This window comes from Chiloscyllium punctatum, chromosome 22 (genome assembly GCF_047496795.1).
Source record: "Chiloscyllium punctatum isolate Juve2018m chromosome 22, sChiPun1.3, whole genome shotgun sequence".
Lineage (NCBI taxonomy): Eukaryota > Metazoa > Chordata > Chondrichthyes > Orectolobiformes > Hemiscylliidae > Chiloscyllium > Chiloscyllium punctatum.
In genome coordinates this window covers 82,698,875-82,725,916 of record NC_092760.1, presented here as the reverse complement: position 1 = coordinate 82,725,916, position 27,042 = coordinate 82,698,875, and the positions used below count along the sequence as shown (strand labels likewise).

At 41.2% G+C, this 27,042-nt stretch overlaps 2 protein-coding genes across 6 annotated transcripts in view; one reads left to right on the top strand and one right to left on the bottom strand.

Annotated features, from left to right (window-relative positions):
* Positions 1-27,042, top strand: part of ano3 (anoctamin 3) — a 573,601-nt gene that overhangs the window by 454,334 nt on the left and 92,225 nt on the right. For all 5 annotated transcript variants that reach the window (XM_072592732.1, XM_072592727.1, XM_072592730.1 and 2 more), the window contains one exon: positions 3,089-3,149. In XM_072592732.1, coding sequence (XP_072448833.1) covers positions 3,089-3,149 — 61 coding nt within the window. The remainder of the gene's footprint in view (positions 1-3,088; positions 3,150-27,042) is intronic.
* LOC140493819 (uncharacterized) lies at positions 1,542-25,840 on the bottom strand. The gene is made up of 4 exons (XM_072592733.1): positions 25,730-25,840; positions 13,686-14,496; positions 9,956-10,126; positions 1,542-3,516 (listed from the first exon to the last, which is right to left on the bottom strand). Exons 2-4 carry the CDS (start codon positions 14,455-14,457, stop codon positions 3,341-3,343), a joined length of 1,119 nt encoding a protein of 372 aa, XP_072448834.1. The 5' UTR covers positions 14,458-14,496; positions 25,730-25,840; the 3' UTR covers positions 1,542-3,340.

Sequence of the window (27,042 nt, the reverse complement as noted above, 5' to 3'; positions counted from 1 at the left end):
TGTCTCTCAGTTAGTATCAGAATTAGAATTTGGTTATATTGTCACACATACTGAAGTAATAAGTAAGAAATAAAATTGTAAGTAGTATAGAAATATGTAGTATATCTTTAAGACACATGCTCTTGATATCAAAACTATATCATAGCAAGTAACCTGGGGGTGTAATGCCTCAGATTCCATCTTACTTGGGATTTCTTGAAGCATGATATGCTACAAGAATGATGCTGTTCTGCTGTAATCAAATAGACAAATACTAGCCCATAAATTTATGTGTCTGTGAATGTTGTAATTGTATATATTACCCAGCTACAATAAATATCTGTTGGATCCTTCAATAATGCAATATCCACCTCAGGTTATGTTATGAAGAGTAAAATCAGCATTGTTGTATCAGGTAAAACACCCTGCTGGAGCCAAAACCCAATTAAACCTGGGATACCTGTGGCATTAGACATCTTCTGAATTCCCTTCGCAAAGTTCTCTTTCCCTCTACCTCTCTTTGTCCTTGAGAAACTTCTTGAAATCTACTTCACCTTGTCCTACTTTGATTGTGGTCCTAATAAAGTCGTAGAGATGTACAGAACGGAAACAGGCCCTTCGGTCCAACTCGTCCATGCTGACACCAGATATCCTAAACTAATCTAGTCCCATTTGCCAGCATTTGGCCCATATTCCTCTAAATCCTTCCTATTCAAATACCCACCCAGATGCCTTTTAAATGTAATTGTATCAGCCTCTACCACTTCCACTGGCAGCTCATTCCATACCCACACCATCCTTTGTGTGAAAAAGTTGCCCCTTGGGTCCCTTTTATATCATTCCCCTCTCACCCTAAACCTATGCTGTCTTGTGCTGGACATCACCACCCCAAGAAAAAGACCTTGTCTATTTACCCTATCCATGCCCCTCATGATTTTCTAAACATCAATAAGGTCACCCCTCAGCCTCCAACGCTCCAGGGAAAACTGCCCCAGCCTGTTCAGCCTCTCTCCTATAGTTCAAATCCTCCAATTGTGGCATATCCTTGTAGATCTATTCAAAATCCTTTCAAGTTTCGCAATATCTTTCTGATAAGGAGGTCAGAATTGCACACAATATTCCAAAAGTGGCCTTACCAATGTCCTGTACAGCTGCAGCATGACCTCCCAACTCCTATACCTCAGTGCTTTGACCAACAAAGGAAAGTATACCAAACACCTTCTTCACTATCCTGCCTACCTGCAACTCTATTTTCAAGGAGCTATGAACCTGTACTCTTTGTTTAGCAACATTCCCTTGGACCTTACCACGAAATACATAAGTCCTGCTCTGATTTGCTTTCCTAAAATGCTCCTCTTTGATTTAGTTTTTTTTTATCTGATTATTTTTCTGTGAGAAAAGGTAGCTGTGTTGAAGCTGTTATGTAATTAGAAGTTATAGCTGATAAAATTTTTTGCAGCATTTTTTGGTCACATTTAAAACAGTCTGAGAACTAGCAATTCCAACCGTTTAGATTCTGTGATCTGTACAACAAATGAGGTACATATTTGCACATACACATATTAAATAATCAAAGGATAGTTTAATAACAAACTATGAGCATTCACACCCTTTATTGCACAAGCTGAATGTAAGTTTTTCTAACTTGCACACACCTCCAAGGAATTAGTGTTATATAATTCTGTAATAGTTATCAGTATTCACACTGTGAATTAAATATCTCTTCAGAAGAGGAGAAATTAAGTTGTGGTTGTAATGCAAGTGTGTATGACAGTGTGAGGAATGATCATACGATAACATAATTAAATAAGGCACAAGAGGATCTGTTTAAACATTCAGAACTGCTAGTAGAGGTAACGGTAGATGAAAAATAATTATTTTTAAAAATAGCAAATGTTTAAAATGTTTCATAAAATCAACAAACATTGGAAGGAATTTAAGACTTTACACCTTTAATTAATTTTATCAAAGAGAAACAAATAATGATAAGCAATTGTAAAATAAGTATAAAACTGTGGGGAATCCTCATGTTTGGGTTTGATTTTCCTCTTCAGGTTATTTGATTTTGCCTTTCTTCAAAATTTTCAACACTCCTGCAATGTTCCCTGCCCAAGAGGTTGATTCGGGGATTTGCTGTTGCAACTTTGCTAATGTTATCCTGTGTTTGAACATGAGGAAGCATTTGTGTAGCTTTTCTCTCCACCTTCATTTCCACATTCCTTCCATCATGTTGTCTTTCCTGTCCCTCTGCCCTCCCCCATTCAGTGGGGAGCTTGCATGACTTTTACTTGGCATCCTTGTCACGACCTATCACCAACTCAGCAACTGGGAACGGCAAACATTGAAGCCACGCATGGAAGAGAACTCACTCACATCGAACAATACTGTGACAATAATGAATACTTTAAATCAGGTGCCTCAAACCTTTTATAGTTCGGATGGTAGTGGGTTCAAAGTGAGAGGTGACCTTATTCAGTAACAATAGCTTCACGAGTGATTCAATGCCATCTAGCTTGTGAAAAGTTGGGGATAATACGTGGAAAGTGGCCATTATTACCACAGAACACTCTCTTTTTGAGTCACTCAATAATTTACTGTAAGATTATTTGAACAAGCATATCAGTTCACAGTCTGGCAATGAAGGATACAATGTGTAAATTTGTTCAATGCAAACAATGGATGTGAATTACTTTTTCTTTACAAAGCTCTGACAGTCAAGCCACTCAATGAAATTCTACTTTTCTGTTTGTCTGTTCTACATCTCACCAGGGTAGTAAACTGTATAAAGTCTGGCAGTCGTGACAAATACGTAATACAGAGGAATGAGTGTGGCTACCAATATCTCCATCAAAATAAATGACCTGAAGGAGCAACTTTAAATCTCGTGTTAATCTGTTAGCATCTGCACACAATGTACTTCATATTTTAACTGGAGTATTGAAGCATTAATTTATGAAGAATATTTCTCAATGTGGCATCAGTGAACTTGAAAATGCTAATTCAGTTTGTAAGAAATCAACATACCATGATGTCTCAGTATCTGTGTATTGGTTATGGGCTGTCTGTGGAACAAGATAATTAATGTTTTCATTCTTTCTGCTCCCTTTAGCTGACATATCTATTTGATAATGGAGGCACAGTCTTCTTTGCCATTTTTATGGCTATCTGGGGTAAGTACAATTCCATGTTGTTTTTCTATCTCAACAGCAGCTTTTACTTTGAAAAATAAATCATATTCTTCAAGTTCTAACCAATTTGATGTCACTATTGGTACATAAAAGATCGCTGTACAGTCTGTTTGCAAGTGATATTTCTTTGGTGCCAATACCAATGGTTTTTTAAGAGACAGAGGTGAGTCAAATTATGCGACATTTTCATATGCAGGTGGTAAGGGATCCATCTGGATTGCATAATTTGGGTCATTAGTCTTTCCAGTACTGGAAGGTGGGACTTCATTCAATGCTGCTGGGTTGTAGTATGCAGCTCCTTCTTGGTACCTTAAATCAATGACATCATCTGTGTTGTCCAGACGTAGAACTGAAATAAATTGGAACACAAGGTGATCATTATTGGAATGAAATAACTCGAGAGGAACTTGCATACTAGTGCATTGGTAATCATTTGTGTGACATTAATAAACTAACTAGCTTATGTATAAATTCCAACTTTAGTGACATCATCAAAGACCCCTCCCACCCCAGTATAATCTCTTCCAACCTCTCCCATTAGGCAGAAGATACAAAAGCTTAAACACGCGCACCAACAGGTTCAAGAACAGCTTCTTCCCCACTGTTATTAAACTTCTGAATGGACCTCTCAAATTTCAAATCTAATGTTGACCTTGCTTTTTATGCACCTTCTTTGTAGCTATAACTTTGTATTCTTTGCTCTGTTCTATTACCCTAATGTACTTTGTATGGTATGATCTGCCAGTACTGCATGCAAAACAAAACATTAACCATACCAAGGTACATGTGACAATAAGAGATCAAATCAAATCAAAAAAATAAATCAAATCAAATCAGAAATCCAATGCAAATATTAACCCATCTAAGAGAATCAATTGCTTCATTTCTAGTCCGGTGATTTTAATTGGCATGTTTGTCATTTTTTTTCTTGTTTCATATATAAGTAACACATTTATTTATACAGGTTTATTTAACAGCTCCGACTGCAACTTACAGTTACAGGTAACTGTGGATGCAACCAGCTTCTGCCTTACTTCTGCTGGACTGCACATAGCCATATGGTCATATGGTCATCTGGTTTCCATCTCTGTCCTTGACTCAATACCATATCCAGCTCTTAAAGCAATGCTGCAGAATCATATACAGCAGAATCAAAGGCAAAACACTGCAGATGCTGGTATCTGAAACAACCATGGAGAACACTGGGGAAACTCAGCAGGTCTGGCAGCATCGTGGAGAGAGAAACAGAGTTAATGTTTTGAGTCTGAAGAAGAGTCATACCAGACTTGAAATATCAGCTCTCCATCACTGCTGCCAGACCTGTTGAGTTTCTCCAGTGTTCTCTGTTTCTGAGACAGTGGAAGCCTCGATGAAGAGCTAGTTGCATTTGTTCCTGCATGAAATATTGAAAGCTGGAAAGTAAAGTTCACTTCCACTTAATAAAAAATCTGATAGAGTCATACAGCATGGAAACAGGCCCTTCAGCCCAACTCATCCATGCTGACCTGGTTTCCTAATCTAAACTAGTCCCATTAGCCTGCATTTGGCCCAGATCCCTCTAAACTTTTCCTGTCCATGTACTTGTCCAAATGTTTTTTTAAAAGTTGTAATTGGACCCACCTCATTGCATCTACCACTTCCTCTGGCAGCTCATTCCATTTACCTACCATCTGCGTGAAAAAGCTGCCCCTCAGGTTCCTTTTGAATCTTTCCCCTCGCACCGTATACTATTCCCTCTGGTTTTGGATTCCCTTACCATGAGGAAAGGACCTTGACTATTCACCTTAACTATGCCCCTCATGGTTTTATAAACCTCTATACAATGACCCCTCAGTCCCCTACACTCCAAGGAAAAAAAGTTCCAGCCTATCCAGCCTCTTCTTCTCGGTCAAACCTTCCGTCTTGGGTAACATCCTTGTAAATCTTTGCTGCACCCTTTCCAGTTTAGTAACATGCTTCATATAGCACGGCAACCAGTTGTCCGCAATACTCTAAACGTGGTCTCACCAATGTCTTGTATGGCTGTAGCATGACATCCCAATTTCTATACCCAATGCTCTGATCAATGAAGGCAAGTGTGCCAAATGCCTTCCAAACGGTTTTGATTATGCTTCATTCTAAGAGGTGGGGATAGGGTGGCTCAGTTTGTAGCATGCTAGATCCAAGCCTCTCCATTTAAGCCCTTTTCCAGAATTAGCTAGCCACATCAGGAGTATTCATGGCACACGATCAACAAGTTGATAACCAGCCTGTTGGACTTTGCAGTATATATTTTAAAAATCACTTAATTTTTAAAATATAGACACATTCATGTGATAAAGCTTGGGCAGCATTTATTGCTCATCCTTTATTGCCCAGAAGGCAGTTAAAAGTCAACCCCTTGCTTTGGGTCTGGAATTGCATATAGGACAGACTGGATAAGGACAGGAATTTCCTTCTCTCGAAGGCACTGGGGAACCTGATGGGCTTTTTTCCCCAAAGACGGTTTCAAGACCATCATTAGATTTTTAGTTTCAGATTTTTATTTTCAGAAGTTGAATTCAAATTCATCCATCAGCCATGGCAGGATTTGATTAGAGACAAAATAACTGCAGATGCTGGAATCAAAAGTAGACCAACAGGATTCTGGAGGAAAACAGCAAGGCAGGCAGCATCAGGGTGAAGAGTCTCCACATGAATCGTTGACTTCGCCACCTCCTGATGCTGCCTGGCTTGCCGTGTTCTTCCAGCCTCCTGCTTGTCTATTATGGCAGGATTTGAATCTGGGTCCCCAGAACATTTACAGGGCCACTTGATTAGTAGTCTTGTGATAATACTACTAGGTTGGACACTTTTTTACTTTGATGGATTTTTGGCAGCTTATGGTTGCATTTGTCAAATGTCGTCATAGATTGACTCATAATTCCTTGCAGTGGAGCAGTAAACCCCATCATGTGTCCAACATCAACCTTCCTTTTGATAATCATAGGATCCCCACAGTGTGGAAACAGGCCCCTTCGGTCCAACAAGTCCACACTGACCCTCCGAAGAGTATCCCACCCAGACCCATTCCCCTACCCTATTACTTTGCATTTCCCCTGACTAATGCACCTAACCTAGCACTATGGGTAATTTAGCATGGCCAAACCTAACCTGCACATCTTTGGATTGTGAGAGGAAACCAGAGCACCTGGAGCAAACCCACGCAGACATGGGGCGAATGTGCAAACTCCCCACAGACAGTCACCTGAGGCTGGAATTGAACCCAGATCCCTGGCGCTGTGAGGCAGCAGTGTTAGCCACTGGTCCACTGTGCTGCCCGAATAAGTTCATCAGTAATTTCCTACACTTCTAAGTAAATGTGCCTCAATGAGCATGAAACGCTGTGACAATGTATCTTTCCCCTCCTGAGTGATTTTACAGTTGCATTGAACAGTGTGGCAGTGTAAAGATGAGAAACAATTGAAATGAAAATTGTTGAAGTGCATATTCAGCTGCTGATTTGCCCTTTTCGGTTGCTGCCAGGGTTAATGTGTTCATGTTAAAACTTAGTGTAATATGTTAGTCTGGTGCATTTTTGTTTGGGGAGGTTACAGTCATACAGGAAAGGAAATTTGATAATAATGTGCGGTTTTGGTCTTATCTGAGGAAGGGTGTTCTGGCTTGTGAGGGAGTGTAAAGAAAGATTGTCAAACTGATTCCTGGGATGTCAAATGTATTGGATCAGTTAGGACTACATTCATTGCCATTTAGAAAGATGAGTGGGAATTTCATAGAAAACTGTATAGTTCTAATAGGATTAGACAGAGTAAACACAAGAAGTGTTTTTCCTGTGACTGGAGGTGTTCATAACCAAGGGTCACAATCTAAGGATTGAGATGAGGAGAAATTCCTTCACCCAGGGAGTGGTGAGCCTCTGGCATTCTCCACCACAGGAAACCATCCCTGCATTACATTATCCCAACCACCAGATCCCTGATGGCAAAATCTCTCCTCATCTGCCACAAAGAGCAAACATCTCCAACCTTTCAGGGTAATTCCAGTATTTTACCGAGTGCACAACAGTCTTTTAAGTATGGTAGTGGCACCAGGGATTCCACAGCCCTGACACATACCTCTGCCTTCAGTGAGTGGCAGCAATGGGCAGTATTGGATGAGACATGAACATTAGGGTCTTGGCATTGAGTTAATGAAGCAAATTTAGGATGATAGTCTGAGAAAACATAATAGGCCTCGTGGAGAGAAGCCCTCCATGAAACTCAACACAACATCCTTCGGTTTAGATTAGATTAGATTACTTACAGTGTGGAAACAGGCCCTTCGGCCCAACAAGTCCACACCGCCCCACCGAAGCATACCCACCCATACCCCTACATCTACATCTACATCTACCCCTTACCTAACACTATGGGCAATTTAGCATGGCCAATTTACCTAACTTGCACATCTTTGGACTGTGGGAGGAAACCGGAGCACCCGGAGGAAACCCATGCAGACACGGGGAGAACGTGCAAACTCCACACAGTCAGTCGCCTGAGGCGGGAATTGAACCCGGGTCTCCGGCGCTGTGAGGCAGCAGTGCTAACCACTGTGCCATCATGCCGTTCTGACAAAATTTAACTCTCAATTTTAATATATGCAAATTTGATCAATGAGGAGGCAAGGAAACTGCACCAAAAGTGCTGAATGTGATAAAGTCTTTGGGGAAGCTTTTTAATCAGAAGGAGGTGGTAGCACAATGGTAATGTCACTGGGCTAGTGATCCAGAAATCTGGTCCCATGCTCTGAGGGTGTAAGTTTGAATTCTCCCATGGCAGATGGTATAATTTGAGTTCAATGAAAGCCAGAATACAAAGATAACCCATCAAGGACTTTGTAGCCAATATTGATTATTGTTTAAGAACCCAACCGTCCCTTTAGGAAGACACTTTGCTGTCCTTACTCAGTTTGGCAAAGGTGATTCCAGACCCTCAGCAAGATGGTTGACTCTTAACTACTTCTTAATGGCCTTGTAAGCTACTCAGTTCAGAGGTAATTAACACTGGCTTTGTCAACACTATCCACATCCCATTCAAAGATAAGACTGTACTTGCATAGTTTCAGTCAAATAGAATTACAAACATTGAATAGTCATCTTCCCTAATTCTACTTTTACCTATTTCCAAAGACTTCTTGTTTGGCATTGCAAGAAATTTGTCAGCTTTTGTTGTTCCAATCCTTTCCCAAATCAGATTTGTATTTCCCCTGCCTGGATTTTCCAGCTTCCCGGTTCAGGCTAGGAGGTGAGGGGAGGGGCCGAGGCAGGAGCCATAACCGTAAATTGGGCACCATGCAGCAGATGTTGTATCCACCCTCTGAGGAAATGGGAGAGGTCCTCTCCTGAGACCTTTAGCTAGCCATTTTGTCTGTTACAGAAGAGGCTGACAACATGCTTGTATCTGGATTAGTGTAACTATTGGGGATAGATGTGTTTCCCTTAATGTCCACTGGCTTTTACAAAGATTGACAACCCCACAAATTAAACATCACACCCAATGTTTTCTCAGCCCGACATGCATGGCCAACTCACAGCAACCCACTCGCCTGTCCTCAATTAGAGTCCAGACTTAGGTCCATTGCTGGACGCCCTCTTTGGGACAAGCTGCAGTCTCTACTGTAATCGCTACTCTCAGGTAACACTGCTAAACCTTACAGCTAGAAGGTTCCTGGAGGAGATGGGGTGTGGAATACATATTTCAGGACAATTAGTAACCTAATGCTTCTTAAATTTCTCTTCCATTCTGAAGAAGGGTCACTGGATCTGAAACGTTAACTCTACTTTCTCTCCATAAATGCTGTCAGATCTGCTGAGTTTTTCCAGCAATTTCTGTTTTGGTTCTGATTCTCAGTGTCTGCGGTTCTTTGCTTTCTTCTTCTCCTGTTATATGGGTGTTAGACAAGCTGATCCAAGCTCACACTCAACTGTTACAGGATTGTGGGAGAGAGAGAGGGAAACCATCTCCACCCTAACCCATATACAAATGGTTTTCTTGCTTTCTCTCTCTCTCTCTCTCTCTCTCCCTCTCCCTCTCCCACTCCCGTTCTCCTCCTCTCTTCTCTTCTCTCTCCCTCTCTCTCCCCCTCTCTCATCTCCCTCTCTCCTCTCTCTATTGTCATGCATCCTGCTCTCAGTCTGCTGGTCAGAGACATAACATCTAATTTGGCACAATTAAGAAAACTACAAGGGTAAGTCAATAAGGAGATGGATTTGGGCAAAAAAAAACAGACAGAATTGTATGTGAGTAAAAGCGCTGTAGTGCACTTTGATAAGTTATGAGAGAACCTGTTTCATGTCACAGAGGCTGATCTGAAGGTAACAATCAATATGCAGTGAAACTTCAATGGGAATGGCTGAGGTGAAGTCCATGGTACTCCTTTCAAAATGGATAAGTACTTGTGGCAAAAATGGAAGTTGCTGGAAAAATTCAGCAGGTCTGGCAGCATCTGTGAAAAGAAATCAGAGTTAACGTTTCGGGTCCAGTTCTGAGCAAGGGTCACTGGACCTGAAACATTAGCTCTGAGCTCAGTTTTCAAGTTGGGCTCTGATGAAGAGTCATCTGACCTTGCTATCTCTTCATGGATGCTGCCTGACCTGCTGTGATCTCCAGCATTTGTTGTTTTCTCTATAATTCCATAATGTACAAAACGTATTTGTTGTTTGAACAAATATAATGTAATATGTCACATGCACGGATAACTACATGGAGGTATTTGTAAGAGTCAACATTTTATTATAACATTTTGCGATTGCTATTTTGTCAACTGCATACCTGGATCATTGGAGATGTTGTCATACATTCTGCGATGATTAAAGTGATGTGATTTTTGACGTGCACAGAAAGTGTAAACCAGAAGTGAGAGAAGAATAATTCCCAAAATGCAACCAAGAATGGCTCCAATTATCACTCCTCCATTAACTTTTCCTGGCACAGGGACTGGATCTGAAAAGTTTTAAAAATAAATGGGTCAATGTGTAATGAGTCAGGTCATGGAAATAGCACAGGAAAAAAAAGCTACCCAACATTGTCATGTTTCTTCCTTAATAATTCATTACTCTAGCAGCAACAAATGACAGTTTATATAAATGAAAGCAAAACCCACATTTGTGGTTTAATACACAGGTGAGACCATGAACTGGAATTTTCTTCAGTAGGATAAACTTATTGCTGTTGGTTATATTAACTGATACGTACATAAGGTTGACTCTGCAAGATGTTAAAAGCTTAGCTGTTTCAAAATTACTTCCAAGAGCAAGGTGAAAAATAAGTTCAATTTAATTCTGCTGAAGAATGTCAGTGATCTCTTCAGGTAAAGTTATCACAGTTTCAAAATAGATGTGAGCAAATGCTGTCCAGAATCATCTTATGTTTTGTGATCGTGAAAGTGATGCTCTTTATATGTGTTATAAATGTCTCAAAACATGATTGTTCTCAACCTGTCTGTGTCTCTAATGTGGAGAGGTAATGAACATTGCAGTTGGAGAGAATTGTAGGAGTGGGAGCTCAAGGGGAGAATTCACTGGAATGTTGAACATTTTAAATTGTTTGGAAGAGGTGAACCAAAAGAATGACACTTAAGTTAGTGAGTCAGAGGTTGAATAGTGAAATATAAATGTAAATACAATAGACAATAGGTGCAGGAGTAGGCCATTCTGTCCTTCGAGCCTGCATCACCACTCAATATGATCATGGCTGATCATCCTTAATCAGTATCCTGTTCCTGCCTTATCTCCATAACCCTTGATTCCACTATCCTTGAGAGCTCTATCCAACTCTTTCTTAAATGAATCCAGAGACTGGGCCTACACTGCCCTCTGGGGCAGAGCATTCCACACAGCCACCACTCTCTGGGTGAAGAAGTTTCTCCTCATCTCTGTCCTAAATGGTCTACTCCATATTTTTAAGCTGTGTCCTCTGGTTCGGCACTCACCCATCAGCGGAAACATGTTTCCTGCCTCCAGAGTGTCCAATCCTTTAATAATCTTATACGTCTCAATCGGATCCCCTCTCAGTCTTCTAAACTCAAGGGTATACAACTGAGCTCCAGTTTTTCAGCATAAGGTAGTCCCGCCATTCCAGGAATTGATCTCGTGAACCAACGCTGCACTCCCTCAATAGCCAGAATGTCTTTCCTCAAATTAGGGGACCAGAACCGCACACAGTACTCCAGGTGTGGTCTCACCAGGGCCTTGTACAGCTGCAGAAGAACCTCTTTGCTTCTATACTCAATCCCTCTTGTTATGAAGGTCAGCATGCTATTAGCCTTCTTCACTACCTGCTGTACCTGCATGCTTACCTTCATTGACTGGTGTACAAAAACACCCAGATCTCTTTGTACTGCCCCTTTAGCTAAATTGATTCCATTTAGGTAGTAATCTGCCTTCCTGTTCTTGCCACCAAAGTGGATAACCATACATTTATCTACATTAAACTGCATCTGCCATGCATCTGACCACTCACCTAACCTGTCCAGATCACCCTGTAATCTCCTAACATCCTCCTCACATTTCACCCTGCCACCCAGCTTAGTATCATCAGCAAAATTGCTAATGTTATTACTAATACCATCTTCTTTATCATTAATATATATTGTAAAAAGCTGCGGTCCCAGCACTGATCCCTGCGGTACCCCACTGGTCATTGCCTAGCATTCCAAAATTGAGCCGTTTATCACTACTCTTTGTTTCTTGTCAGCCAACCAACTTTCAATCCAAGTTAGTACTTTCAATACCATTCGCCCTAACTTTGCTCACTAACCTCCTAAGTGGGACTTTATCAAAAGCTTTCTGAGAGTCCAGGTACACTACATCTACTAGATCTCCCTCATCCATCTTCAGAGTTACATTCTCAAAAAATTCCAGATTAGTCAAGCATGATTTCCCCTTCATAAATCCATGCTGATTCTGACCTATCCTGTTACTACTATCCAGATGTGTCATAATTTCATCCTTTATAATAGACTCCAGTATCTTTCCTACCATTGAGGTCAGACAAACTGGTCTATAATTTCCTGCTTTCTCTCTCCCACCTTTCTTAAAAAGTGGTATAACATTAGCCACCTTCCAATCCGCAGGAACTGATCCCGAATCTATCGAACGCTGGAAAATAATCACTAACGCATCCACGATTTCTCAAGCCACCTCCTTCAGTACCCTGGGATGTAGACCATCAGGCCCCGGGGACTTATCAACCTTCAGACCTAACAGTCCCTCCAACACCAATTCCTGGCAAATATAAATTCCCTTCAGTTCAGGTCCTTCAGCCACTGTTACCTCAGGGAGATTGCTTGTGTCTTCCCCAGTGAACACAGATCTGAAGGACCAATTCAATTCTTCTGCCATTTCTTTGTTCCCCGTAATATATTCCCCTGTTTCTGTCTTCAAGGGCCCAATTTTAGTCTTAACCATTTTTTTGCCTTTCATATACCTAAAAAACCTTTTCCTATCTTCCTTTATATTTTTGGCCAGTTTACCTTCGTATACCTCATTTTTTCTCTGCATATTTCCTTCTTAGTAATCCTCTGTTGTTCTTTAAAAGCTTCCCAGTCCTCTGTTTTCCCACTTATTTTTGCTATGTTATACTTTTTCTCTTTTAACTTTATATGTTTCTTAACTTCCCTCATCAGCCACGGCTACCCATGCCTCCTCCTAGGATCTTTCTTCCTTTTTGGAATGAAGTGATCCTGCATCTTCTGCATTATACACAGAAATATCTGGCATTGTTCCTCCACTGTCGTCCCTGCTAAGGTTATAGCACCATTGAACTTTGGCCAGCTCCTCCCTCATAGCTCCATAATTCCCTTTATTCAACAGAAATATTGTCACTTCCGATTGTACCCTCTCCCTCTCAAATTGCAGATTGAAGCTTATTGTATTATGGTCACTACTTCCCAATGGCTCCTTCACTTCGAGGTCCCTGATTAATTCTGATTTGTTGCACATACTGACAAAAAACATATAGAAGTGGCCTAGCCTATGTCAATGAACTAATTAGAGTCTCTGTGTATGTAATTCAAAGGAGTGAGTGCCCAAAGAGATTTCTAACTGGTGGCTATATCGTACTGAGAAAAAGGATTATTGAAGAAAGGATGTCATTGGTTAGAGGTAGATCAGGAGAGTCAATGTACCTCTTGGTGGCAGCCCATGCAGCAACTGGAGACCAAGGCTCCATGGCTCAAAGGCAGAGCTATGGCCATCATCCCTGTGACTCCCACCTGTTATCCAGAAAGGTTTCCCTCCATTCCAGAGGGTCAACTGCCCTGGGCCCCTAAATTCTTAGCTTTACAGACTTTTCCAGAGGCACCTCAATTTTCAATCAAGCTCCTACTGCCTGACTCCACCATAGACCTGTCCCCATCTTTTCTAGTGGCAAAGCGACAGCATTAGGGGTTCTTGTCCTCTGATCGTTCATTGGGTTAATATGTTTCGGGATCGTGGATTCGTGCAGCATTTGGAGCAGAAGTGTGTAAGATCTACCTTAGTATTTAATTTTAAATCTTTACCTTTCTCAGTCGATCTGGCAACAGTTGTAGTAATGATGGAACTAATGGTAGTTGTTACATCAGCTGGACTTCTTGTGGTACTCTGATGAAAAGTGGTGGGAAGTGAAGCTAATGTGGTTGAAGTACTGTTTGTCTCATTCCCTGGAGCAGTTGTTGAAGTGTTGCTAGATATCGTTGATGTAGAAGTTGCAGCCGTTGTGTTCCCTGAAGTTGTATATTCTGTGGTAGCTGTATCATTGGACTGGACTGTGGTTGCTGCAGTGGTCATGTTCAAATTTACCATCACATTAACATCACTGGTGTTTTGGAATGTGGTAGACATTAACTCAGTCGTGCTGTTAATTGTGCTGAAGTGGCTTGTCATAGACAGTGTCACATTTGGGTTACTTGTGCTCTCTACAGGTATAGTTGATGCAGTTGAGTCATTAGCAGCTCCCACAGAAGAATTGACTGGTGTTCCAGTGCTACTGGGAGTGGATAAACTGCTCATATGTGAAGTGGATGTTAGTGGGCTGCTGCCTGTTAACGCTACAGAAGACATGTTGGTATTGGCCATGATGACCATTGTTGTATTCATAGTTGTTGGAAAGGTAGATGAAGGTTCTACCGATGATGTCATCATCCCTGCTGAGGTGAGAGTGATCAACATTGATGAGGTTTCATTGTTTGCAGATGAAGTCAATGATGTTGAGGTTGTGATCTCTGATCTTCCAACATCCCACAGATTGGATATTAGGCAAGTGACCATTAAAAATGTTCGAAGTGATGCCATTGTATTAGATATTCCAATAAATATCTTTGAACCAGAAACCTAAAAGAAAATTTGAGCATAGTTCAGAGTGTATCATAACAGTGTCCTTTTGGAGCATTACTGTGTATTTTTACACAAGAACAGTTTATTTTGACAAAACATAGCAAGTTTCTTCTAAAATAGAGTAGAATAGAATGGCAAAACAAGTTGCAATTGTATATTCACTTAATGGAACTCGAGATTATTACTATGCATATTACTATTAACAAGTTCGAGATTAGATGGGAATTTTAACTCCATCACTGCCCAATTCCAGTGCAGAAAGGAAGTTAATATCATTGTCCTTCCCCTCCTCCCGAGAGTGAAGGCTGATACATGCTCTAGCTCCCACTCAAGTTTTGACATACCCCTCTGTCTGTGTAATCTATGTCTAGGTGAGCTGATATGGTTCCAAAGCAGCTGATGAGCTGGAAAGCTTAGGGTCCACTGATGGGTGCTAACGATGTGGCTTCAACACACACAAAATATCGCACCGTGGGGAGCTGGCCAATGTGACTTCTGAAGCTAAACATTACAAGAAAAAACAAACCTTAGATAGAGATGTTCCACACTTTGTTGAATTATGTAGTTTTGTCTCAATACTTAGCTAGTTATGTTTTCCTGTGCTCCCTTGACACCAATCATATGTCAAGTCAAAGATCTATTTTCCTTACTGCACAGCTATCCCTCTCCTTGGCCCTATTGCCTCACTGCTGGCACTAAATATCTTTAGCCTTTGCAGACTGTTAGCATGTAAGGATGTCACCCAGCAGTATTCTTCCTGGCAAAGTAGCATGCAGGAAGAAACCGCTCTATTTCAGACTTCTTGCTCTAATGTAGGGGGTAACAACTATTCAAGTTTGAGAAAGCTGCAGCTCTCTGTAATGTGCACAGTCCTAACATACAAGCAAATGTGCAATGACCTGGGTAAGAGTCCTTCAAATCCTTCAAGTTATGGCTGAACTGATTGTGACCGCGAATCCACATTCCCGCCTAGTCCTGACTGCCTTTAATGCCTTCCTTACTGAACCCTATCCATAAGATCAAAAGAAATAGGAACACGATTAGGCCTACCAGTGCCTTGAGCCTGCGCTGCCATTCAATAGAATCACTGCTGATCCAACATTCCTCACGTCCACTTTCCTAAACCTTTCTCCATAATTATCAATTCCCCGACTGATCAAGAATCTCTCTATCTCAGCCCTTAAATATGGATGATTTCCCCCAAAACTCTCTGTGGCAAGGAGTTCCAAAGTTTTTCAACCCTCTGATAGAAGAATGCCCTCCTCATCTCTGTCTTAAACCAACATCCCTTTATTCTGAGACTGTGTCCTCTGGTCCTAGACTCTCCCATGAATGGAAGCACCATTGATCTGTCAAACCCCTTAAGAATCCGGTGTGTTCCATTGAGATGACCTCTTATTAATCTAAATGCCAGTTAATACAGTACCACCTGTTTGCCTTTTGCTGGTAAGATAGTCCTGCCATGTGGATGGGTCAGCTAAGTGAACCTTCTATGAACGGCCTACAATGTAATTATATCTTTCCTTAAGTAAGGGGACTAAAACAGTTCTCCGTACTCCAGATGTGGTCTCTCCAGCACCCTGTATATCCAGATGTGGACTCTACAGCACCCTGTGCATCCAGATGTGGTCTCTCCAACACCGTGTACATTTACAGTAAGAATTTCCTACTGTTACGCTCAAACTCCCTTGAAACAAGGGCCAACATTCCTTCAGCTTTCTGGCTACATCCTGCCTTAAGACAGACTTATACATTTTGTTTTCTTTTAACTTTATTACGGTATCCATCTGCTTGTCATAACATGAGGAAGTTATTTTTTAAAGTTAGCTTTAAATCATAGGGTTTGATCCATCAGAGAAATACTGGGGTGATAAAATACATTGTTTCTGGCAGGCAGACAGTATTCAGTAAAGTAAAAAAAAAGGAAATAAAGATAGATCAAGCTGGTATTCCACAACAAAGTTATCACTATCAATAAAGAGGAAAGATAAGTTCTCATGTTATGGGTGTGTGCAAAATGCTGTTGTTGCAAAATGTGCATCCAAAACACGTTATGCTGCTTTACGCTGATCCCAGGTGCTGACTGATATTTGATGCAATTTTAATATTTTCTATTCTTATCACAGATTTTCAGAACCAGCCTGTGTTCTGTGTCTTTGTTTGAAACTTGTCAGTGTCAAGTCATAGAGATGTACAGCATGGAAACAGACCTTTCAGTCCAACTCATTCACACCGACCAGATATCGTAAATAAATCTTGTCCCATTTGCCAGTCTTTGGCCCATATCTTTCTAAATCTTTTCTGATTCGTATACACATCCAGGTGCCTTTTAAATGTTGTACTGGAACAAGCATCCAGTACTTCCTCTAGCAGCTCATACCATACATGCACCACCCTTTGTGTGAAAAATATCCCCTTAGGTCCCTTTTAAATATTTCCCCCTCATTTTAAACCTATACCCTCTAGTTCTGAACTCCCCTACCTTGGAAAAAAGGCCTATGGCTGTTCTCCCGATCATGATTTTAGAAACCTCTATAATGTTAGCCCTCAGATTCCGACACTCCAGGGAAAACAGCCCCAGCTTATTCAGCCTCTCCCTATAGCTCAAAACCTCCAACCCCGGGAACATCCTTGCCAATCTTTTCTGAACCTTTTCAGGTTTAACACCTTCCTTCCACAAGTGTTAGTGCAGTGTGCTTTCCAAACCTGAAATTGAAAATCACACAACACCAGGTTATAGTCCAACAGGTTTATTTGGAAGCACGGGTTTTCGGAGCACTGCTCCTTAGTCAGGTACTTCCAAATAAACCTGGTGTTGTGTGACTTTCAACTTTGTCCACCCCAGTCCAACACCCCAACACCTCCAAATCATGGCTTTCTAAATGTGCTCCCTTTATGATCCCACTTTGGAACTGGGAGGAGGGTGGGGAATTTGGTGGTGTTGGCGGCTGGCTTCATTCGTAAAGTTTCTAAGATAAGACAGCACCTAGTTCCCTTCCACAGCCTCAAGGTTCAGTCAGTTATGCCATGTCCACTTCAAGAGAAACCTAATTGTATAATTATGTTCCTCCAGCTTATGATCTCATTACTTCCTCTATAACTACTGCTCTCTTTTTAAGGAATTTACCAATTATAATCATACATCCTAACTGCCCACAGAATTTTCTTTAAGCATTATAATTGAACAAGTAATTGCTTCTTTAATTATTTTAAACTGCATCCTCATGTTGTAATATCAGCAACTGTTACAGATGATTTATCAAATAGGAACTTCACTCATTTTGCAATGAAGTAGGACATTGGGAGATTTCTGTCTTAAAACAAGTTTGGTTTATTTTAGTTATAGAGTCATACAGTTCAGGAGAGGTCCTTCAGCCCATTGAGTGTATCAAACCGATCTACACTAATTCCATATGCCAGCACCGGGCTCATAGCCTTTAATCATATGATATTTTAAATACTCATCCACATACTTTTGAAGGTAGTGATATTTCCAACCCCTACTATTTTCCCAAGCAATGCATTGCAAATCCCCTCCATTCTCCAGGGATAGGGGAGGGTCCGGGGGAACATTTTCCTCAACTCTTCTTGAACTGTCCTGCCCTTTACTTTAAATGTATGTCTCCTTATTATCAACCCTTCAAGGAAGGAAAACAAAGTCAAAATCACTGTATCCATGAAAATGAACAGCTTCATTTTGTTTTAACTTTTGGTTTAATTAGTGTTCTACTAATGGCTCAAAATTTAACAACTGGTATATAACTCCAGATGTTTAAAGCTGGCATGGCGATCAAGGGGTTAATGCAACCTAATGCCTTTGATGCAGATAGTTCTTGTGTCACAATGGTAGTGTCCCTAGCTCCAAGTTAGCAGGCCTGAGTTCATGTCCACCTCCTTTAGAGATGTGTGATAACATCTCCAAACATGTTGAAACCTACCAAGTATTCACAGACAGTTCTTTGTTTTGGACCATATTAGTGGTCAGTTTCACCAATGTGGAAGAGAGCAGCCATTGAACAAAATTTTGCAATGATTTTACAAAGAAAACCTAACAGATGCCAAAAAATGTTGAACTTATGATTGTAAACCAACAGTAACCAACATGACCTACTTATGGATATTTTCCTATTGTACTACAAATAGGTTTCAGACATTCCTTTTGCTTAAGTTGTGTGAAAAGTCAGGGCCTTTATTTTGGATGTCATCGAAATCACACACCTAAATTATTTACGTAGGCTGTGCATGTTTTCAGCAGATAATTACCAGCCGTGTAACCAGTCCTGCGTTACTCATTGATTGCAACACTTCAGTAAAGCTCTCATGCGTCTTGTGTCAGCAACGTGTGCTTATCTCTTGGATAAGATTTCTTAAATATAAGACCAAGTGAAGTAATCAGTAATTGTGTGCATGCAGTGCAGAGATTGGTAACTGAACCTGGGCTCCAGTGATTTTTGTCCTGATTGGGTAATGTTTACTGCCCAAAAACAGTGAGGTATTTTTATGCCTGAGTCCAAGTCACAGGGTGGTGTATGGAATTGGAAACATTTCAGGTTATGATAATTGCAGTTTGTTGAAAATTATATTGCCCAAAACGTCGATTTTATTGCTCCTCGGATGCTGCCTGAACTGCTGTGTTTTTCCAGCACCACTCTAATCTAGACTCTGGTTTCCAGCATCTGCAGTCATTGTTTTTGCCACCTTGAAAATTATGTTGCAAGAGGGTCCAAGTTACACGATTATTTTAGTGTTGATGTCTACCTACTTCATGAATCTACCTTACTTGGATTCAATTACACTTCACTAACAGCAACAGTTAACATTGAGCTAGCCCCTGTGACTTGATACGACCTACCCAAGCAAGCGACATACTCATAGGAGCATTATCTAACACTGTTAGATACTGAGATGTTTAAAGAGATATTAGAGATGATGACCGAAGCTTTCATCAAAGGGTTAGGCTTTAAAGAGCATTTTAGAAGAGAGAAAGGCAGAGCGGATTTTAGGAAGGGCATTCCGAAGCTTAGAGCTGAGGGCATCTCAAGGAAAAGATCAGGAGTCACATGACTCCAGGTAATAATCCAACAGGTTTATTTGAAATCACAAGCTGTCAGAGCATTGCCTCTTCATCAGGTGAGGGTGCATCCTCTAACTTTTATCACAGTACGACAGTGGAGTTAGATCCTCGCGAGAATACATAAAGCTTAAATTAAAGTTCTCTTTCTCTTCCTTTCTTTGCTTGTGGGCACTTATTTGTTTTTGATGTGTCACTGGACTTACTACTGCCTTTTGTACCATTGTTGCTTTTCCATGTGAAGTTGAAAAAGCAAAGGAATGTGAAAAACAGACTGATCCATTTAGGAAGGATGAGGAGAGACAGTGTAAACGCAGCAGCAGGTTTCTAAATGGGGTGCAGCATCCATGATACCCACTGATCTCTATGAACGAAGATGGGCAGGAGAGGTGGAAAAACTAGTTCAAAAAGTGCATAGGATTATTACCTTTATAAATACAGACATAGAACATTAAACTAATTGTATTACATTTAACCTTTATAAAACATTGCTTTAAAAAATTGTTCACGTGATGATAGGATTGTTAGCCAAGACAGAGTTTATCGCCTGAGCTAATTGCCCCTGAGAAGGTGATAGTGAGTTACCTTTTTGAACTGGTGCAGTCCTTGAATTGTAGGGATAACCACGGTGGTGTTAAATGGGGTTTTGAGTATCTTGATTCTGTGACACCACAGGTGTAGTGATATGGTTCAAAACCACGACAGTGTGTGGATTGGAGAGAAACCTACACATGGTGATTTTCCAATATCTGCTGCCCTTGTCCTTCGGGATGGTATTGGTTGTGGGTTTAGAAAGTGCAGTCAGAAGAGCTGGGGGAGTTGCTGCAGTGCACCTTGTATACACTGTTGCCAAGGTGTTGTCCAGAGTATGCTCCGTATGGGCATAGGATTCCTCAGTATCTGAGGAGTCAGGAATGGTGCACTGCACCTTTTATACACTGTTGCCACGGTGTGTCATTGGCGAAGGGAGTGAATGCAGACGGTGGTGGATGGGGGAACCAACCAAACAGGCTTCTTTATCGTGGATGGTTTTATGCTTCTTAAGTGTAGTTGGAGCTGCACCTATCCAGACAAGTGGACAGCATTCCAACACATTCCTGTCTTCTTCTGCCTTGCAGGTGGATAGGTAGTACAGAGACAGGAGGTGAGTTACTTGCCACATAATTCCTGGCCTCTGAGCTTCTTTTGCAACCACAGTAGTTGTGGGGCAGCCTAGTTTAGTTTCCGTGAATGGTAACCCCCCAGGAGTTTGATGCTGGAGGATTTAGCTTTATAAAATAGTAATAATCAAAAGGAGAAGGTTAGATTATTGTTTGTTGTAAATAGTTATTCTCTGGCACTTCCATGATGCAAATCTTTCTGCCATGATGCTAATCTTACCTCCCACCTATCAGTCCAAACCTGGATGTTGTCCAGACTATGCTACGTATGGGCGTAGGATTCTGAGGATCTGAGGAGTCATGAATGGTGCTGAATATTGTGCAATCATCTGCAAACATTCCCACTTCTGACCTTGTGACAGAGAGAAGGTGATCAGTAGAACAGCTGATGGGGGTTTGACACTGTCCTGAGGTTACACATTATCTTGAATATCGTTTTCAGTTCTGGGAACTGAGCTTTGAGGAAAATATGAAGATTTCAGAGTGTTCGTAGAAAAGATTCCTGATCCAGGCTCCGGAGAAGAGTAACTTCAATTGTGTATATAGAATGAAAAAGCCTGATCATCATCATCAATGCTTCATCAATAACCTTCTGTCTATCATAAGGTCAGAAGTGGGGATATTCGCTGATGTTCAAAATCATTCACCACTCCCCAGGTACTGAAGTAGTCTTTATGTTCAAAGTAACAAGATTTGGACAATAACTAGGCTGGAGCTGACAAGTACCAAGTGGCGTTCATGCCACACAAATGCCAGGCAATAACCATCTCCAATAAGAGATAATCTAACCATCACCACCCTTTGACATTCAAAGATGTACCATCACTGAATCCCCTACTATTAACAATCTGACCAGAAACTCAGCTGTACCTGCCACATAACACAGTGCGTACAAGTGCAGGTTTAGAGGTAAGGAATAATATAGTGAGCAACTCTGTTCCTAACTGCCCAAAGCATGTCCACCCTCTGCAAGGCACAAGTTGGGAGTGTGATGGAACACTTCCCACTTGCCTCGATGGGTACAATTCCAACAACACTCAAGAAGTTTGACACCATCCAGGGCAAGGCAGCCCCTTTGACTGGCACCAGATCCATAATCATCTACTTGCTCCATCACCGAAGCACACATTGCTAGTGAGCAATCTCCAAGATGCACTGCAGAAATACACCAAAGATCCCTCCAAGCTCATGACCGCTTCCATCTCAAAAGACAAAGGCAGCAGCTACATGGGAACCCACCACCTGCAAGTTCCCCTCCAATCCTCTCACCATCCTGACTTGGAAATGTATCTCTCTTTCTTCAGTTTCACCGGCTTAAACTTCTGCAACTCCGTCGCTAATGTCCATGTGGGTCCAACTACAGCACATAGACTGCAGTGGTTCAAGAAGGCAGCTCACTACCACCTTACAGACAAGAGTGGAGAGGGAATTTGATCAAGGTGATCAACTTCACGCGGAGTCAAGTCAAAGAGAAAGACGGTCTTGCTGTTCGGCAGAACAGTCATGAACCAAAGGACAGAAATTTTAAAGTGATTGTCAAAAGAGCCACAGATGGAATGAAGAAAATGTTTTTGATGCAGTCACTGTGTTATCAGGACTGCACAGCCTGGGAGCTGGGTGGAGGTGGATTAGCTCGTGACTTTCAGGAGGGAATTTGTTGAGTAATTGGAGAAGAAAAAATTCAGGGTTACAAGGAAAGCTGAAGAGTGGAACAAGCCAAACTCACCCTCGCAGCCTGGTGGCTCTGGTTGCATGGCTCAAATAACTTCCCTTTGTGCTGTGATAAGTCTATGATTTTTTGATTACCATAGAGATAGTTCCTTTGTGTATACTCATGGTACCTCATCATTATTGAGCTCCTTTCTGCAATATTTCTGTTCAGGTTAGATATTCAATGTCCTGTTATAAAGGAATCGTGGTCTTTGTTTCATGATTTTCTGTGGAAGGGTCACTGGACCCGACACATTAATTCTACTTTCTCTCCACAGAGGTTGCCAGACCTGCTGAGTTTTCCAGCAACTTTACATTTTGTTTCTGATTTTCAGTGTCCACAGTTCTTTGTTTGTTTTTGCCTTTGTCTTTTCTCATTGGAAATAATCTAACGTCGGGTTGCTTACCTCCAAGCACAATCTTAACAACCCAATTTCTGATTTCATCATCTTGTTGAGGTTGAGTTCCAATGGTAGCATGCTTGGCATTTAGCTCAATCCAGAACTGAGTTTGAAACTTTATCCAGCAGCTGAGACCAATTACTTGCACCTCCAAAGTTTTGACAGTCACCACCTCTGCCTTTATTCCACCACAACTGAAAACATGTCATCATTCTTTTTGTAATGCTGTATTCAGTCCCCTTAAACTCCATCTTAAATAAACTCCAGATGTATCCACAACCTGGCTGCTTATAACAAAATCCTACACTAAGTTCCATGAAATGAACCACTAGAGGATGTGGTGGAGGCTGGTACAATTGCAACATTTAAGAGGTATATGAATAGGAAGGGTTTGGAGGGATATGGGCCGGGTGCTGGCAGGTGGGACTAGATTGGATTGGGATATCTGGTTGGCATGGACGGGTTGGACCGAAGGGTCTGTTTCCATGCTGTACATCTCTATGACTCTATAACTGTTACCTTTGCCCTGAATGGTACCCATTCGCTTCCTGTCCCCTTTCCACATTGTACTCAACTTGTTGAGAGTTTATCTAGTGCCTTATCTAGCTTTAGTTCACTTCTGACTGCAGGAGTCAGCCTCCTGTCTGATTTATCATCAACTGAAAAATACCCTCAAATCGTTTTAGGCTCAATATTTTGACTTCTTCAAAAAAAAACTTTCAAATTTGCAAAGTTTCATTCCATTTTCAAGAGTATTCTTAAAACAGATCAATTACTCTCACTGAATCTCAACCAGTTCTTAGCTATTCCATTCTACCTGTGAACTTGTGCATGGAACCTTGTTCATACAGGGTTTTGTGGTGCAATGGCTAGTGTTCTTGCTCTCTGAATTAGAAACCTTAGATTTGGAGTCTATTTCAGGACTTGATGACCAAGAATGGTCCATCCATGAAAGTTCAGTGTTGACCTGCAGATCTGCCCAATACACCCCAATAGAAAGCAGAATGAGGAGACCGATACTATGCTATCATGTGAAATGGATAGATTGGTCCCTCATCCTTCACCATCCACAGCTCCACACAAAATGTGTGCACAACATCATGTTGCCACAGAGACCTGGACTCATGTGAACAGCAAAACGCCAACTCCATTCTGCTAATTGCAGATATATAAATTGATGCAAAAGTAACACTAAATACCCAAGTCATTATGTTCATTGGCAAGCATGTTAAAACAACAGAGTATCTTAACTTCCAGGACTTTTCACTGTGTGCAGTACAGTTCCAGCCACAACAAAAGGATTTTCTGATATCATAGATATTCCGCCCCTTTATAACTCTGAAAACCAGTTGTAAACCAGACAGAAATTGCTGCTGACACTCAGCATGGTCACTGGATGTGAAATATTAACTCTGCTTTCTTAGCACTGAGACTGCCAGACCTGCTGAGCAATTTTGTGTGGTTTGTTTCAGATTCCCAGCATCCGCTGATCTTTGTTTTCTATTCTAATGGTTTGTTATGAGTTACTCGTGCAATGACATCCTAATGTGTACAGTTTGATTCTCTTGTGTGTTTTCATTTTCTGTCTGCAAAGCAGGTTTTTAAGATACCTTCCTGAACTTGGCAGAATTATCAAAAATCAGGAGAGGTGTAATGAGATAAATTTTCCCTCAAGAATCTATGATTTTAAGACATTGTCTTAAAAGTTTGCAGCAACTTAACAGAGATACATCTCAAAAAGATCGACTCTCACTAATTTACAAAGCTTTGTACCTTTTACTCTATGCTAGTATCTGCATCAAACATAAATCAGATACAAATACAGTTACATTCACAGTCCCCTTGAGTAAGTGCCTCTTATTGCACTAGTGTAAAATATTATTTTCATGCAAACAGGTACATGATTAGATTCCCTAAAGTGCGGAAACAGGCCCTACGGCCCAACAAGTCTACACCGACCCTCCAAAGACCCACCCAGATCCATTTCCCTCTGACTAATGCACCTAACACTGTGGACAATTTAACATGGCCAATTCACCTGACCTGGGAGAACAGACTGTCGCCCGAGGCTGGAATTGAACCCAAGTCCCTGGCACTGTGAGCCACCGTGCCACCCAATGTTATAATTTAGTGGAAAGAGGCAATTTAGTATTACAGATTGTGAAGGAATAGCTGTCAGCTGATGGTAAAGAGACATTTTTTTCTGCTGTAAATCACATGTGCTATCATCAGTTACCCATAAAACAGGTTTCCACAGTTATCTATTTAGATGGAGTTGGGTGGGGGGGTGGTAAATAGAAAATCCCAATCACAAAGATGAGTTGGTTTGTGTTCAGTGTAAACACAAGAAAAAGTTGCTAGTTGTAATGTACGATTTAAGCAGTGCTGCAAATTAGTTCAGCACTCCTGTAAGAAGCGTCTCAAAAGTAGGATTGGCAGAGGTCTGGGATCAGGCCCTGGTGTTCATAATCTTCACTGACACTGAGAGCTTCAGGAGCAAGGCTGGCGTATTTATGCACCAACTCCTGCCCCACCCGCCCACCAGCCCCCCCAAGCCGACCTTGTGCTAGTTCTTATGGCAAATAGTTATAGATATGGAAGTGTTAGCTTGTCATGAAAACATTGACTTGACAGCAGCAGCAGTCTCTGCAGCCAGAAATCAAAGAACTACACTTAATTTACACAACCTGCCGTGTTGTCTGGAATGTTGACCCACTGCTCCAAACAGCTGCTGAATGCTTTCAATACTTAAATCATTTAACTGTAGAACTGAGCGCTGAACACTCACTGAGCAGGTGTTGGCAGGGGACTGTTCCACCTCACTCAACAAAGATAAAACTCTACTTCAAATCCATGCAGCAGTCTAATAATAATAAGGAAATACTTACTTGATGTGATGTGCTTCAGATTATGTTTAAGAAATGCTGGAATGGTTTGTGTATCCAAGTTGACAGTGTCCTGCGTTGCTCAGGTGAGTGAAACTGTGTGGTGGTGAAATGGATGCGATGATTGAATTAAAAGAGTAGGTGTGGTCTCGTACCTCTTACACTGAGTGTCAGAACCGGATAGACCTGATTAGCCATTTCTCGATTCATCCATGAAAAAGTATTCATTTACATTGCACAGAGGACAAATATATCTTCCACAATGGTGAGGTGGGTGTGTTCTGCACACCTTAACCATGTCAGAGATTTTGCACTGTTATGTTTGTGTGACATAGATTCTTTTGTTTGGTTAGTCTTATCGGCAACCTGCCCAAACTCAGTTCATCTATAAGACACCCAGCAATGCTGTAAGAAAGAGTAGATTTACAATGGAACAGAAATGATTTTGGCAAATTTCTCAGCATAAAATTCCTGTAATTCACAAACCCGTCCCTTAAGAATTTAGGTTAGATTGGATTTCCTGGTAGGGTGAAAGGGAGAATTTGCATTTACAAAGCCCCTAGCACACATTGATTTAATTTGATTTGATTTATTATTGTCATATACCAAGATACAGTGAAAAGTATTGTCTTGCATGGTAACCAGACAAATCGTGCCTTACATAAGTACATCAGGCTAGTAGAGCAGAATGTAGTGTAGCAGTTAGAGAAGGTGTGGAGAAAGATCAACTCTAATATATGAGAGGTCTGTTCATAAGTCTGATAACAACAGGGAAGAAGCTGTTCTTGAATCTGTTGTTTTTGAGTTTGATTTTGATTTATTGTTACCACAAATACTGCGGAGCAGTGGAAAGTGTGGTTTTGCGTGCTCTACAGGTAGGTCGTACCACACAAAGTGCATCAGAAGAGCAGAACAGAGTGCAGAATAGAGTTTGTAATTTTTGGAGAAGATTTGTAGCTCAGGTAATGGATCAGGTTGTGAGAGTGATTAGATTAGATTAGATTACTTACAGTGTGGAAACAGGCCCTTCGGCCCAACAAGTCCACACCGACCCGCCGAAGCGCAACCTACCCATAGCCCTACATTTACTCCTTAGCTAACATTACGGGCAATTTAGCATGGCCAATTCACCTGACCTGCACATCTTTGGACTGTGTGTTTGCTAAGCTGGTAAATTTGTTCTCAGACATTTTGTCACCATGCCATGTAACATCATCAATGAGCCTCCAATGAAGCGCTGGTATTCTGTCCCACTTTCTACTTGTGTGTCTTGGTCTGTTACGGTCGATGATATCACTTCCAGTTCTTTTTTTCAG

Bases quoted from the DNA above. Each gene is read 5' to 3' on its own strand.
- LOC140493819 (XM_072592733.1), bottom strand. From the start codon at position 14,457: ATGGCATCACTTCGAACATTTTTAATGGTCACTTGCCTAATATCCAAT. The intron at 10,127-13,685 runs GTAAAGATTTAA...AAAACTTTTCAG, and splicing joins TGCCAGATCGACTGAGAAAG to ATCCAGTCCCTGTGCCAGGA. The intron at 3,517-9,955 runs GTATGCAGTTGA...AATTTATTTCAG, and splicing joins CAACATCTCCAATGATCCAG to TTCTACGTCTGGACAACACA.